General features: G+C 35.0%; 1 protein-coding gene across 1 annotated transcript in view; it reads left to right on the forward strand.

Annotated features, from left to right (window-relative positions):
- Window positions 1–14,681, forward strand: part of TMPRSS15 (transmembrane serine protease 15) — a 54,338-nt gene extending 39,657 nt beyond the window's left edge. The window contains 7 exon segments of the mRNA XM_062006266.1: window positions 5,198–5,293; window positions 8,744–8,793; window positions 9,248–9,422; window positions 11,310–11,491; window positions 11,736–11,831; window positions 12,710–12,849; window positions 14,511–14,681. Coding sequence (XP_061862250.1) covers window positions 5,198–5,293; window positions 8,744–8,793; window positions 9,248–9,422; window positions 11,310–11,491; window positions 11,736–11,831; window positions 12,710–12,849; window positions 14,511–14,681 — 910 coding nt within the window.
- Window positions 14,682–17,137: the final 2,456 nt, after the last annotated feature.

The following is a 17,137-nucleotide window of genomic DNA, read 5'->3' on the forward strand; positions in this document are numbered from 1 at the left end:
TGGACCCAAGCTGACAGGAGACAAAACTGTATTTATCTTGAAGTGTACCTAGAGTGAGGAAAGAGGAGGAAAATATATGACTGAAAAAACAGATTAGGCTTCCGTCACAGTTTAGCAGAATATCCGGAGAAAAAGTAGGAAGGATTGAGTACAAACGTATGTTTCAGTCTATGGTAAAGTTTAGAGCCTAAATTCTGGCTTTACTTAGAATGTGTGCTACTTCACTGACATCCACTGAATAATAGCTTTTCTACAGTCCTGATATTTGTAGGGAATGTCACTCATCCAAGTAATAATCAAATTCTAAACTTGTTATTCATTATGTTGGTCTCTGATCAAAATTGGATGCCTGAAAATGCCCTTCTGATAAATTAATTGTGGAAATCTGAGAGTTAGGAGGACTTAGAAGAATATCCAAATGTTATTTGAAAATACTTTAAATCAGTGGATGAATGTGTGCGTGTGTGCTGGTTTGGTTTTTTACTTTTTTCTTTTTGGGTGCATTTACAAAAACATCAGATAGCTGCATGAACAAATCCTGATTGTAAGTTCTACATGTAATGATCTCGCATAGGTATGCGTATAAGAACACAAAAACTGTGACCAAATGTTCTTCTAGTCAAATACCTTGTCCTTTACAGTGGCCAGTAGCTTTCTTCCTCTGACTTTCTCCCTTTCCCCTGCCTCCTTTCCCTTTTTTTTGTGATCTATTGGTTCAATTTATATTTTTTGTATAGGCTTCAGTGAACTTTGTCTTCCATGGTCCTTTCTATTACCTTTTAAAAATCACTTATGCTTTCATCTCCACAACATTCTGTGGTAATACATTTCAGTCTCTGTAAACTAGCTAGATAGTCTTGCTTAAAGAAAAAATCCTATTAAGTTTCATAGCTACTTCTTTTTAACTCCATTTCTCAGTTTATTACATATAAAATGCATCACATTCTCGTATCCTGGGTGCTATCGCTGTTACTGATCCTACAGAATAGGATAAAATTCTCACAAGCATACATATCACAGACATATAACTCCTGAAGCATCACACTATTTCTGCCTTCCATAAATCCTGCTGTAGCAGTATATTTGTTAATAAGTGGTGCCATAATTATTACTAAGTGGATGTTTGTAATAACAGGTCTTGAGTAGTCTATAGCTCACTTTCCTACACTGAATGATTACCTAGAATCATGCTTTATTAGAGAAAGAGGTTAAAGTTCTGTGAGAATTTACTTTTGCTGTTACTTGCTTATACATTTGCTAGTTTCATTTCCTGTTTAATTTATGAAAAGGACTCAAATCGTAGGAGTCCTGAAACATATCCTGATTATTTATCTAGCTGGGCTAGAAAGTGCAATATTCCACACAAATTCTAATAAATTCATACTTGTGAATCCTTTTGCCCCCACTTTTCAAATATGACTGTCATGTGTGATACATGCCAAACAGGAAGAAAACCTAGAGGTATGCCTATGTGTTCATTGCAAAATATAGCATAGGCAAATAATTTACAAATATTCTTAATGAGACTGGAGTGCAAGGTGTACAGATGGTCTTGAGAAGCCTATACAGGATCCTTTGCTCAGCTTGTACTTGTAACTGTACGTCTGCAAAGACTGTTAAAACCCAAGCATTATTAGCACTGCTTTTTCTTGAACCAACAAAATAACGGACCAAGCTTTTCACCATTCAGTCTGTCATGAAACATGTTTGTTTCTATGAGAACAGTCAGCTCTGTCTTTACTGAATTGTACCCAGTAACAGTGGTAGAATTGCAACTTTGCCATATCCAAAATTCCAACAAGAACTGAGAGTATAGGCCTTGCTATCAACCCTGTAGTCTATTTTCTTCACAAATTCACAAAACTGAGAAGGAAATTAGTTCACTGGAACACAATGCCTTCTTTGAGATTTCCAGGTCCAAGAAAATCTTGGTTCTCCAAGAGAGAATATAACATACAGCCTGAAAGAGGTGTAAGTGATCTCTCAAAAGTTATACACACACAAAACCCACATTTTTATGGATAACTTAGGAAAACAAACAAATCACATGATCTTAATCTGCTATAGAACCAATAAGAGCCTTGTGCTGGATGTAAGAAAGAACCTGGTTCTCAATATGTTCAGGTCGTGTTTCCAACAGTGAGGACCAGAATCAGAACAGTCCTAATAATTTGGCAATAGATTTAATTTCATATCAGTTGTCACCAAGTGATAATGTACACTTCGATCTGAAAGCCACAGGAAGAGTATTGATGATTTAAGGGTATTTGTAGGTCCACAGCCTCATTTAGGATCAGATACTGTTAGTAAGCTTAGCTTAAACCCATTGTTTAAGAAGCTTCATTTCAAACCCAAAAAGTAATGAGAGATTACATTAATTTATCATTTTCAAATTTTCTTATAAAAAATTGTGTGCAAACAACCATTTAGAAAGCAGCAGCTCTTCATATGAATCTGCATGTGAACAAAGCTTTTTTTATGCCAAAGAAAGTGTTCACTATTTGTAACTTGCTACTGTTCTTCATTGTTTTTCTTCTGTCAGAAAATAAGCAATGAAAGGGAACACTACCCTGTGTCTCTAAAACAAATTAAACAAACTGCAAACATCTCACAGCCTGAGAACTAAACAATGAATTACAAAATGTGTGAACACATTTTCTTCAAACATCAAACACCTTGTTTGCATTTTTTTTGAAACAAGATTGTAGCTACCAGACAATTGCACTACTATATTCTGAATATTTTTTTCAGCATGGTACCATGTCATCTGAATATTTCCCCACATTTGCTACTGCTTATTGTTACTGAGCACATCTGAGACAGAATTAGATGTTGAACTCACAGTGATCCAGAAAGTATTTAGGTATATGAGGAACAATAATATCTGAGGAATTTACTGTGTGGATATCTTTGTACATCTGTGTGTAAGAAACTCTGAAGACTAAATTTTCTCTAAATTTTGCCTAGTGAACATATGGAGTGGAATGGGGTTTAATTAACATCTAGGTTAGCCTCTTAAAGGCCTCTTTTGTCACAATCTGCAAGATTTCTGAAAGTTCATTTTCTGTAACAGAAAATAGAGCTGTGACATTGTGTTTCTGTACCTGCAGAATAATCTATATTCTTGTTACTAAGTTTAATATCTCCAGGAAAAGTGTATGATTTCCTAGAGAAATGCTTAACCCTCATCACTTACCAATAAGTTAATAAAAAAAAAGAGCAGCAGATTGATTTTTGAGGTCACTAATAATTTTCAGTTCTGCGTGCTTCAGTGCATTAAGAAACCAATGAAACTACCAAATGTTTTATCAAAGATTTTATTTTTTCAAAAGATGGGGAAGCTCAATAAAGCCCCTATGGTTACAAGGAAGCTCAGAGAAGTTCCAAAATGGAATTCAGAAATTTCAGCATTTATTTAAAAAAAAAAAAAAAAACCAACCAAACAGAAGCAGAAGAAAGGGAAATAGTTTACTTGATCTATGCTGAAAAAGACCAAGAAAAATCATGAGATGAGAGATCTTCACAAGTATATGAAGCTGCCAGAAGCTTTGACTTTGAAGGTTTATGGTGTTTGACCTATTGCACGGTCTGTTACAGTAATGTAGAAAAACCATATATGCAATTAGTTGAAGTTTCCTGCTATAATGTGCCATGGAAAATGCAAGCCAGTAATATTCCTAAATATACATACTCTAAGCTTTTTCTGATAACATGTTAATTTTTCACATTGGTAAAAGCTTCTGCTCATTAACTTTCTCAAGAAACAACTTCACGTCTTTTTCACACATTTGCCCTTCTCACAGTTCAGTGATTATACTAGTCTCTGAGACGTTCCTCATCATAGAATTTGACTATACCTATCTGGGTTGTCACTTTACAACTTTCTCAGACCATCTAAAAGTTCAAGTCAGGTATCTGGGGTAATCTCTGAAGTACATATTAGTATACTAGTGTTTGGTAGTTTAAAAAAGCCTGTATACTAGGCTAAAATATACAGCCACTCTCTATATATATCTAGAGACAGAATTCCATGATCTTCATCATTTCCAGCTAGGGAAACACTGCAGTAATGACTTTTTTTCAGTTGGGTGGATCATACAGCTCTGCTAGTCAAGCAGCAGGGCTGCTGAACATCTCCTTTCTCCTATGCTTAGTCTTACTTTTCACACACAGTAGATTTGCAGGCAGATTCTAGCCTTCATACTTGCCAGGAGAATGGGATTTACCACACTTGAAGAGAAGAGGTGCTCCCTGTGTATTAAACCTGCATAAATGGTTCCCTTCTTGGTCTTGAGATATGTACAGCTAAAGAGACAGATGGGAGTAAACTTTCACTCTGCAAAAAATTATGTAGTCCGGCCACAGCTTATCTTTTTTTCCCTCCCATTTCCTCAGGGGAAAGCAAATATGTTTCTTGGGTATATGTTCCAAACTGGTTGTATGCAGTATCGCAAAGTATATGATGCAGAATAGGCTATAAAGTAAATCTGGATATAGGTTTTAAATATCAAAACAATTTTTCTCACCCATAGAATTCTTTACAGGCCATATTTCAAAAAAAAAAAAAAAAAAAAAAACACCAAACCAACTTAATCAAGGAATACACCCCACTTCAGAGGAACTATCCTGGTTCAACTGGTTCAACAGCAAACATAGAATCCTTGACTTACTCCACACATTGTTATTTTTTACTTCAAGGGATCAACGAGGTGAAACTTAACTTCTAAGAAAGGCAGCACTTGTTCCATTAGATTCTTCATAGTTTAAAATACAGGTTCATTTCTTCTATAGGCACAGAAGCATAGAATCAGTATAAAAAGCCCCTGTCGAAAAAGCAAAACTGATATCTGAAGATTCAGTTATTACAGTTTCATTTTGCATACTTTTATGAAAACCCTTCATCATGGCACAGTAAAGCAGAAATTTATAATTTACTGCTATTAAAGTAATTATTTTCTATCTCTTTCAATCTTATTGCAACACTAGAAATCTTAGAATAAGATGTCAGAGTGAAAGTAGTTGAGTCACGTTTTAATCCACATGAGTTTCAAGCCTCAGAAATCTCCTGATAAAGGGTCATTATTTCATTTAAAAATTATGCACTTTATTCCACTAGCATAATCAATTCCCATACATTCCTCCATGAGTGGAACGGGATAAATAACCAAGAATACATATGTATGTTTTTTTCTTCCAGGGATACAAATATGTCATCAACTGTATTATTCACTGGAGATGGTCCATTTGTCAACATCACTGAAACAGCTAACCACAGCCTAATATTTACAATAAGGTGGGTGGAGGGAGGTTTCTTCCTCATACAAAGGATAACTGAAAATATGGTGGTGATCATTTATACACAAGTTTATCTCAGAGGTAACATGATTCTGTACGAGGTTTGCACTCTAAACATATCTAGGTTTTATTGTCTGTCTGCCGCTGAATTCTGTGTAAGTGGGCAAATCACACTTCCCCTTCCATTCTCATCCACTTATTTTAAAATTTAAAAGGAGAGAGAAGCTTGCTACATTTTTAGCTAGCATTCAGTACAATCTTAAGTGGAGTCCTTACACATTTACTGCAGAAATGAGAAATACCGCCATTTTTACAAAATACTTCTTATCTAGAAATCTCTAAACTATGAATATATAATATAGCAGAAGAATTTAAACGGAGTAGCATGCACCCATGATTATACAGTAGTTATCACACTAGGTTCTCTCTGTTATCAGTAGAGAAAATTAAGCACTCCAAATTGCAGTCCATTGAGATATCTCTTGAAATATGATGAGTCACACACTATTATCCACTGACTTTACCAATAGAGATTTAGGACTAAGCGTGGATTGCTAAAATAAGCAATCCATAGACAGGTATTTATACTTAGACAAATCAATCCCACTAAAAAATTATTTATGTGGTAATGTCTTCACATTTAGAAGTGAATCATTAGATGAGATGATCCTCAGAATACATTCAATTATGTGCTAATCTTTCTCAGTCCAAATAACAGCTGAAGTGATTGTGAAGGGTCCTACACAGTGGTAGAGTTTCTTATAGAGTAAATGAAAATGTAACAGTAGCACAGGATCATATTCTCAGTAAATTCTGGGATTTACAGTACACCTTGAAAAAGAGAAAGGCTTGTCATCATCAAATTAAAAAATAAAAATAAAAAATAAAAATTACTTCAATTGCTGTCTTTCTGCTTAGAAGAGAGCTTATTATACAAATTTTTCTGGAATCCTACCCAAAGCATTGAGTCAGAAAATTACTGTCTAACTGCCAAACTGCTGAAAACATGTTGAAGATGGCAAGAGTCCATATTCTTTCAGGTTTCCTTTCTAAAGACAGCACATAGTAACAAAGTAAGAATTTGCTATGTTGTAATTTATTTACAGTGAAAAAAAGAAAAAAAAAAGATACTTCTATGTTCTAATTAATCCCCCCAAAAATATCATTCTCATTGGTAGTAAAAGCATCTTAAACTAATGGAATATCAATGCCAGCTATTTTTCTTTTTTTTCTTGAGTGGATGTCTAAACCAGCATTGCCACCAGAGATCTTAAGCAGCAGTAATGATTTAAAGCTGTCTTTTGTTAATATCTGTTAAACACTAAAAAGTGATTAATGTAGGGGAACTGAAATAAGTTCATTCATCTTAGTTGTACTTCTGTTACTACCATGTTTCATCTGGACAGCTGATAGGAATCATTTTACAGGGTGAAGCCATTACAGATTTGCAAAATTTTTTTCATACATATAGCAAATGATCGAAAGATTACACAGAATTGATAATTTAAAAAAGCTGAATTCAGTAATTGGTAAAAAAAAAATATGAAATTCATTTACACATTGTTTTTGGTCTTTATTCAAGTGTAACTACCATTGAGGCCAAGGAGGGCACATAATAGGACTTGAAAGCTGTCGTGGCAGAGAAAGCAAAACTGTTTTCTGACGCCCTTAATGTATTTCTTGGCAGGAGAGCTTTGTAACAGGGTGAAACCCTGCCTTGAAGATATATGTGAGCAGATTCCACAGGCATAATTGCTTTTGTCAGTCCCAAGTGAAAATCATACTCACAGATGTCCCAACGACTCCAGATTTCTGGTGTATGCACTGCTTCACAGATGATGCTCAGAGAGGTAGATAGGACGGACACTCAGCACATGCAACGTCTCCATTGCTACTCTCCTGTGCTGACCATGAGGCAGCTGGGGACTGGTGAATCGAAGTGCAGGCAAGGAAGTCTTTTTTTTCTACTGGAAGCTAGCTTCAGAAAGAAGAAATGAACAGAGGCCCACAAAGTAATTTCTACTAAAGCAATCAGTGGGGACCGTTGGTGGTACAAAGACCCTTGTTACATACAGCTCCTTGCTTTAATGATAAAAAATAGGGACAAGTATGACATGTTGAATGCTGGTTTGGCTAGTTTATGCATCTGCCTAAGGGAAAGCATGGGTTTGGATAAAGTAGCTAATATACAGGATCACTGACAACACTTAAAGCCTATGGAAGGAATCTGGTCAAGAGTAGTTAGTTGCTATCTGGTTTACACGGAAAATGGTATCGGCTTCCTGTGTTTTTATGAATCTCTGGTTGTCAGCCTCGATGTTCACTTCACTAGCAAGGGATATCCTTATAAAGTCAATACAGATTTGAATTAAAATCACAGAATTTGATTTCCATTTTTTAAACTGGAGATTTAAAATTATGCATCTATCTTGAAGGAGAAAATGGTTATGTGAGACTATTAAGGGCTGGAGGTGTAAGAGTGGTCTTACCCACTCTGTAGTGAAGATTCAAGTGAAGATTTAACTGGGGAGGTGGCAGCTGGTTACAATTCCCACTTGCCCTTCTTGTACCACTATGCCATTGTGAAAATGCTGGGTCACATCATACATTATTTCCCTCACAATAGATAAAAAATTTAGAGCAAATATAATGAGGGATACATATCACGCTTAAGCATCCTTCAATTTTCTGTTTAAAAATGTTGTAGAAATGCATACTGTAAACTAGTGTGTTGGCAGACCGTTTTCTTTTTCCTCTGTTATATTTCTCTGTGTATCAGATTTAAATTGCTAGCACTCATACTTTTCCAGGTGTTCAGATTCATTACAAGCTATGAAGATAATCTTAAAACCTCTGGGTATCAGAAATACTTGAGTAGATTTGATCTGTGGTCTTATGCTCTTCAGACTCTGGCTTTATATATCTGCTAAATAATTTCAAACGGTGTATATGCAGACACATATTTTAAAGTGCATTATAATGTTAGTAAAAAGATACAGTGACACTGAACTAACATCTTAAATTCTTTGGTCACACTGATCTCTAGTGGTAAGGTATTGAGAACATCTCAAAAGCCAGAAAAAATACAATATGCAGTTAAATTTTATTGAGAATCTGTCGCAGTTAAAATTTTATTGAGAGTCTGTCATAGACAGATGACTCATTTCCCTAAAACATGAGGGGTATAGTTTTATTTCCATAACATGTATCATTAAGTGTCCATTGAAGATGAATATGTAAATTTTGTATCATATCTAATATTATATAATTAAAATATAATTCAAACATATTGGAAAATATATTTAACAGTTTAAATATAAATTAATGCACTTATATATATATGCTTATATACATTTTTTAATATATTTGTGTATATATGTGTATTTGACAGTCATTTACTGTTATCTGGTGTGCAGGTAGTTGTTATTTAATTGCAATTTCATTCTAGGGAACACTGTTTGAACAACCTGGTGGTTCATCTGCAGTGTAACATTAAACGTAAGTACATACATCCTGAGAATATTTCACTCACAGAAATTAAATTGTTCAGTCCATAAAGTTTAATGTTTATAGTTTGAATTGAAAGGTTAGGGAATGGACTATAAAAGCTATACTTGAAATGATATAAACACAAGAAAATTTACAGTCCTCACTTGTTTTCAGAGTTAAGTGTGCACTAGAGATGGGTCTATACTGAAAACAACATATATATAAAAAATCCAGAAGGTCTGCCGAAAAATACATCTAAAGCCAAGTTATAAAGTTGCATCTTGATTTCAGCTATAAAATGCAAAACTTTTTTCGGCAGTAATAATATTTTTGAATAGCAGTTCAGATTCTACAAAGATTCTATTCTACAAATATTCTATTCCAAGAATATTAGCGAGTCTAATAAAATATGCTATATTCCCCCAAAAAAATCTACAAATTTTAAAATTATTTTTATTTTTAGCTTGTGGAAAATACCTGGCAACTCAGAAAAATGGAACAAGGATTGTAGGTGGAATGGATGCCAGAAGAGAGGCTTGGCCTTGGATAGTTTCACTCCATTTTAATTCCATACACGTTTGTGGAGCTTCCCTTGTCAGTGAAGAATGGCTGGTGACAGCAGCGCACTGTGTATATGGGTAATGTTCGCTGCACTCAGCAGCACACACATTCTGATACTCCCACAATGTGCAGGTATTCAAACAGTGGATAGTTGTCAGTAAAGCTGGGTTGAAGTATGGTTGAAGCATCATCTGAGCTGTCAATCAGTTCTATGTAGTACAAAACACATTTCCAAAGGATGACACTGGGGAGTGGCACTTTGTAGAGGGCTTCTAGCTATTTACTTTAGAATTAAATCAATATAAATTCACCAGTGCTTCTTTCTCTCCACTGACTCCAGAGTGTCTTTCCAACTAGCTGAGATGGCCACGTGACATCCATGGATGTCTTTCTTTTTTTATTTTAATGATGAGTAAACACTTGTTTTATGTGCAGGTTTGTTAAGGAGGCATCAGATTATTAATAATTTCTGACACTGATATAAAAAAATAACAACTAGCACGCTGTTTAATTACTGTGTTTTAAATCACTTGTGGGATCAGCTAAAGGCTCTTTTACTTTCTGGTAAATCCTGGAAACTACACAGCATTTGCTGAACAATGAAGAATTGCACTTTAAATATATGGTGTTAATAGTGAGCATTTGCACTTAACCCATAATTAATGTGGGCCTCCATTAACTAGTTGAATCTCTGCCAGTGGTATGATGGTAAAGGATGACATCATATCTCATAAAGGTAAACTCAGTGTTGCCTGTTCCTCCTGTTTACTGTCATAAATTGATAAAGACTTATTGTGCATCCTTGGAATTAAATCTGATTTATGTGCTTTAATTAGGCAGTATAGGATATCCTCTAGACTTTTACCATTTGAAGATGTGACTCATATTTAAATACTTTCTAGGCTTTGCTTCCATACTATCTATAACAAATACAAGTGCTATAGAAGACACCTAGAAACTGGAATGGCAAAAATAGAGACATTCATATTCAGAATTATAGTAGAGCTTTTATTTTATATATCTACGTAGTAAGGCAGTAGATACGGCCAGTACATTAATGCTGCTTCATCGCATGACAGGAACAATATTCTGCACAAAGACACTGAAATGAAAAGGATCAAGCCTTCATGGTTTACACACAATAAAGCCGTACCTGTCTTGGTATTTACTTTTCAATTAAGTCACCTTTCTATTTTCACTTCAGTCTTAATTTATCATCTTGACTTTGCTAGAATTTTCCTAAACATTTAACTTAAATCATTTAACTTAAAAGCCCTTAGTTTAGAAGAAGATAACCTCGTGATGTCAAACCAAAAGATTAGCAGAAAACAATTCATTACAACAATGTCTGCAAATATATTTTTGAAAGTACGAAGTGGTAAATAATTTGGTTCTCTAACTTAAATACAGCCTCAATCCAGCACATGTAGCTCAGCAAAAAAAAAAAAAAGAAAAAAAAAAAAGTAGATTATGTAATATTTAGTCTTAGCACACCTTTTTCAGCTTAGAAAAGATTAAGAGACCAATTTTCTGAGTCTATGAGCTGCAGCATTTCCAATGACGTTTTAGGCCTACTGTTCTTTAGATATTCCATACTAATTTTCTAACTGGGATTGATATTAATTGCCTAGTGGGCAGTCAGCAGTATTCTTCACAGCGTTTAAAAACCCATAGCAATTTAGTTAATGTGTTTTCCTCCCCTGCACTACTGTCTGATTAATTCTTTATAAATAATGCATTATGAGCTTAACATTAGGAAAAAACACAATCATATATTTCTACAGTGTAGATATTTAAAATACTATTACTATCACAACATTGTAAGCACGTCCACTAAGTTTATTTTGGCAAAATGTGCAAATGCTATGAATTATCATGAGGTTAAAGATTAACATTTTACCTAACATACTTTTCAAAACTTTCATTAATCATTCATAATTGTGAATATTCCTTGAAACTTCTAGGAGGCAATTAAAACCATCTCAATGGAAAGCAGTTTTTGGCTTGTACAAACAATCAGATATGACACAGCCTTCAACAGTAGTTCAAACTATCGATAAAATAGTTATAAACCCTCATTATATGAAGGATACAAAAGACAGCGATATTGCTCTCATGCATTTTCAATACAAACTGCAATATACAGGTAAGTTGTTATTTTGCCATAAAACAGATTTACTCTATTATGCAAAACTCTAACTGTGCTAAGCATATGAGGATGATGGGATGGCTGCACATTTTTTTTATATCCTAATAATTCTGGAGTCACTTCAATACTTTTCAGATACCTTGCCCAAAAAGAGGGTTTGAATTAACGTACATTTTCTATGTGACTTCATAAAAACCCAAATACAGGGAAGAGGTTGAAATTGCTTGTTTCTCGTTCACAGATTATATACAACCTATCTGCTTACCAGAAAAAGATCAACAGTTTTTACAAGGAATTAACTGCTCCATTGCTGGCTGGGGTTATATTGTGAATGGAGGTGAGTCATCTGCTTGGAAAATTACGATGGGCAGGAAGCCATGAGGAAAACCTTGCTCCTGATTACACAGGGGTTGCTAAGGTCAAATAGTTTAGAGATGTATCCCTCCGTGAGAAAATCTGGGAACCATTCCTTCTCCAAAGCAAAGTAATAGTGTTATTGACATAAAAAAAAATGTACATATCTAATATCACTAAATTGTGAAAAAAACCTTATTGCATCACCTGAGAAGTTATGATGACTATTTTTCTCATTATTATTTCCAGATATTGGATGGGGGAGAAGGAAGATTAGTTTTTCTGACAATGTGCAAATTATTTTCCTCAGAAGTCAAGCATACCGACTGTAGTGTGAAATGTATGCTCTTTTTGTATATCATACTCCCGATTCAGAGTCTCTGTGAAACAATAAACATGACATTTCACTTCCACAGTTGCTTGTACATTTGCTTCTACATTTTCAGAATAAATTTGCATTTTAAATTTTGGGTAGGAATTAGTAAAATACATTTTTACAAAAAGACTCAAAGTTACACAAGGAATAGTAGAGAAGCACTGGACAACCTAAGCTCCTAAGCCTTTAATTTTTCCTTAGATCTCCCCACAGAGAATTCATAGTCATTGATTTCAGTAATCTTGATTTAATTATAACCAAATTCAGTTCCATTACACAAATGAAAGCAGGATTCAGTCAACAAGCACTGTTTAATCAGTGACTGTGTTACAGGGGTATAAGCCTAAATAGTAGAGCAGTGAGGTGCGGCTTCCTGTTGCTTGTTAACATACCCAGCACGCTGGAACAGGGATAAAATCTTCAGTGTTCTGAGCAGGATGTGCACATTTATTACAGCAGGTAAATGTACTTCATCTTTTCATCAGGTCCCACTTCAGATATATTGCGAGAAGCAGAGGTCCCTCTCATTTCAAATGAAAAATGCCAGGAATGGATGCCAGAATATAATATTACTGAGAATATGATCTGTGCGGGATATGAAACGGGAGGAGTAGATTCCTGTCAGGTAAATACAAGCAACTTGTTTCCACTGATAGCATACACAATATCTAATTACCAAATAAAATATTCCCTGATCCTTCAGTCATTAAACCCAGTCACTATTCATTAATGTAATTTCTACTCACAGTATTTTGGCCATTTAATATTTTATCAGGATATAAGTTGAAAAGATATAAATGCATTTTGTGTCATCTTGATGTAAACAAGCATGGAGGCAGATAAATAGGAGAACTGGAAATTTTCTGTACTAACCACTGAATAATTACTGCCAAGTAATTCCATAATGGAGAGGGACGTGCTTAGAGAAAAACAGTACAAATACCAAGTACATTGAAGAGTGCTTCATGCAGGGAAAGAGTGAGAGCAATGATGATTTTCCCCAGAATCTATAGACTCTGAAGGCCTTTTCTAAGTGGATGCCGGAGTACTTTGGGGAGGCTGCCTTTCTGCATTGTTCTCATTTGCTGTTTGCTGAGGGTCTAGTTTTTATCCATTCCAGTTCTGCTTATAAGACACTGCTTCACTTTGAGGATGTAGTCAGAGTTGGCTTTCATGTCATTTTTCTTCCAGCAGTATGCAATCATGGCATGGAGACTGGCTGGTTCTCCTCATGTCTGATGAGGACCACTCTCATGTGATTGCTCTTGTCTTGCCCTTGCACCCTAAGCCTTCATCAGGTGCAGTGACTTTGGCTAGGTTAATCTAGGAGGAGTGTATGCAAGCCTAATTTCCCTTGCCATTCCTTCAGCCTCTGTGGCTTTCCTCTTTCCTTTTTGCCTGCTGAACTTCAAACTGCAAAAAAAGCAGCATAGCAATATAGTCTGATACAGAGCACAAGTGACCAGTGTTTTGATCAATGACCATTCGACCATAAGCAAAGATATACAAGTGAGACCAGATAGTGCTTCAGCCTTTAAGCTGCTGCCACCGCTTTTGAATATTTGTGGATGCCCTAGAATTAGAGGCAGAAGTCTTTTAATGGCTGAGTCCTTCCAGAACTCTCCCATAAAACTCCATTCACTGTGCCATGCAAAGACAAAAATAATACTGGTTCAACTAACTCAATAGACAACAAAAATGAGTCATTGTTTTCTTTCTCATCAAAACAAGGTACTCATGGCTGACTCATCCCCCAGTTCAGCCCCTGGGATGAATCAAGTTAGGTCTTCCAGACACTATTGTAACGCTTCCATCTGCTAAACTATCAAGAAGGAGGTGTAAAAAGGACAATCCCTCTTCTGGCAATCTTGCTATCTTTTACTCTCAATTTTACACAGCAGAAACTCTGAGTAGTTAAAAAATAAAACCACATTTTGGCCAAATACATTCAAATAAAAAATAATCCCACACTTTTCCCCAGGCTTTGCAATAGATGAAGAGCTAAATGTAAAAGTAATACACAAAAGAAAAAAAATATTTGAAATCCAGTCTTGTCCTGAAAGACTGATAAGAGCTTAAGATCACATCCTTCAATAACAAACAAAAAAAAAAAAAAAAAAAGAAAAAAAGGGAAACTTTACACATGGAAGAATTCATATTGACCTCACTTGTGGTATCCAAGATACAACGTCTATGATTAAGGATCGATGTGAACAAAACATCATAAACAGGCTCTCTTTCAGAGTTGACACTATTCACTTTTAACTTTTCCATTTCATCTCACAGGGAGATTCAGGGGGCCCTCTGACATTTGAAGATGGTAATGAGTGGGTTTTGGTTGGTGTAACGTCATTTGGCTATAAGTGTGCACTTCCCAGACGACCAGGAGTGTATGTTCGAGTCACCATGTTTGTGGACTGGATTAAAAATATCATCTATTAGCTTGATACTTTTTAATGACAGAAACAGAATGTAGAGGCTGAAAGTAAGTCATTGTAAACCAGACTAGCAGTTCCATGTCACCATTACAGAAAGTGAATACATACTTACATTTCAGAGAGGAAAATATTAATAATTGAGAACTGTATTACCAGTTGAGAGCAATATTTCAAAATAGATGCTGTGGGTTTGTTAATACATCTTTTTCATTATACTTTTTCTTGTATATGGGACCATGGGGAAACAGTTTCTTTGAATGCCAGTGCATTAAACACAGAGTGGAGAGTTTTACAAAGTAGGGCAGTTAAAAGGAAAGAAAAAGTTTGTGAATTGCAAATGTTTTGGGTTGTTCTTAAGTAGTAATTTTCAATGTATGTTTCCATTTCAACGCATAGACAACTTTTCTCAGTAATCTCAACACACATCAAAATGAAGTTGTATATTACCTGTTGAAACTTGGCTCATGGGAGTTCTTCTATCTTGTCCATTACGAAAAGCTCTGGAATGAGGTTTATGGATTGTGCATATAGATCAGATATTACGCTGCTTTGTAACGAATAAACTGAATGTAAGCCAAAAGCTCTCTCTTGTGTAATTCATTTGGAATTAATGCTATTAAATAAAGGCTGAATATAGCTTTTTAGCTTTCTTTTTAGGAAAGTGGTTTGGTAATTATTCAAACAATTGAAGAAATGTGCTTGTGTGTACATCCAAGCAGAGACTCACAATACTACAACTTCCTTTTATAAAAAGTAATGTTTTGGGTTTTTTTTAAAAAGCATCTGATAATGAGTATAAGCCATTCCTGGTGAATAAAAGTAACAGGGCTCCTTTGATATATTGTAGGCTTTTTCTGTACTAGTAACTTGTAATACTGACTTTGTGTTTTGTGTACAAACCATCCCAAGAGCCTGTTGTAAAATTCTAAAGGGGAAAGAATATGATGAAAAAGAGGGGTGTCTTTAAACCTCTTGAGTTCTAAACATGTTTATATTAAAATACAATTATCTACTTGCTGAAATGCCATAAATCCAATGGTGTCTTAATGTCAGTGTAATATGTTACATTTCCTTCATTTCTGTTTTCAGCCTACTATAAGAATTTAATATCTTTTTAATTCCAAAGTACCCCATGAATGTAAAATGCATTCTAGCTTAATGTGTATGTGAATCTACACATATACACATAGATGTATGCTTTCTGTAGGAGTTCCCACACTTGGTGCTTACAACGCTAAACACAGATACAAGGTGCTCAAAACACAAGAGACTAGCTTACAGAGGTTGTCAGTCAGTGATAAAAATTATCAAGTCCCCAACTGCTTTCAGGTCTTCATAAGCATTAGAGGACTAAATTTTTAGCTTTATCAATATTTCTGAAGCCACAGGGAACACAGACAAATGTAGTTATGCAAGAGAGAAGACAAAAGGTGTTTTAGACACCTTCTTTCGTATAAACCACATGGTTTTAAACATTAAAATGTTCAAGTTAAAAACCATATCCTTCACAGTGGACTATTGTTTCTCCTGTTACTCTCCTTCACTTGAAAACAGTCACTAAAAATGAAGTGCATTCTATCAGTATAAGTTGATTCAAATTAACCAATTATGTTAAAATTTCTAATTAAAATGTGACATGATTTCTGCATTATTTATCATACATCACAACTGTAAATTATGTTTCAGTCTGTTAAAGAAATACAAAAGTCACTCAAAGCAGATCCAGTCACTAGAAAATCTGCTTCCCATAAATACAGTTGTATACTTTTATTTGGCTATTTTGCTTGCTTCCCAAAACACAAGGTGTAAATGTATTTTGAGGTATACATTAACAAATCATCCCATCAGAATAAAAACTTCTCTATTATAAACTGCATTATAGGAACATATTTGTAATATACACTGGTATAATTAAAAATAAATATTTCAAATAATATATGTGTAGATAAAATCAACATAACCTCAGTTTACAACATAATAGCCTTCATTTAGCATCCATTACTTCAGCTGCCTGCATATTAATCTGTGGAGAAAGCAGTCATTACTACATTAAATCAAACGGCCAACATGGATTATCTTAAATTGAGTCACAGTTCCAAGATGCTTTGAAACAGAAGGTGGAAACTTGATGTTGACTTAGGCTTGCTTACACCCAAAAACAGTTTAAAGAAGCAAACAAGAGCTTTCTCTCTCAAGATGCTTCTTGACTGCAGAAGGCCAAGATCACTATGGAAAAAAAAACAAACAAGCAAGCATGTTCCCTGAGGAAAATAGGTGTGGCAGGAGTACAATGCTTTTGAAGTGCCAAACAAAAGCCATGACATCCATCTGATTACTAGTTAGGGTTTGCTGGTCATCCTTAAGTTCCTTGCCTCACCTACCGTTACCACTTGGAAGAGATTTAGAAAAGGTGGGGTGCAGAAGGGCTCTGGTTAATGAAATATGTCACTTGAAACTGGAAATAATTTTCCTTTC

The sequence above is a fragment of the Colius striatus genome, chromosome 1 (assembly GCF_028858725.1).
Source record: "Colius striatus isolate bColStr4 chromosome 1, bColStr4.1.hap1, whole genome shotgun sequence".
In the NCBI taxonomy this organism is placed as follows: Eukaryota; Metazoa; Chordata; class Aves; order Coliiformes; family Coliidae; genus Colius; species Colius striatus.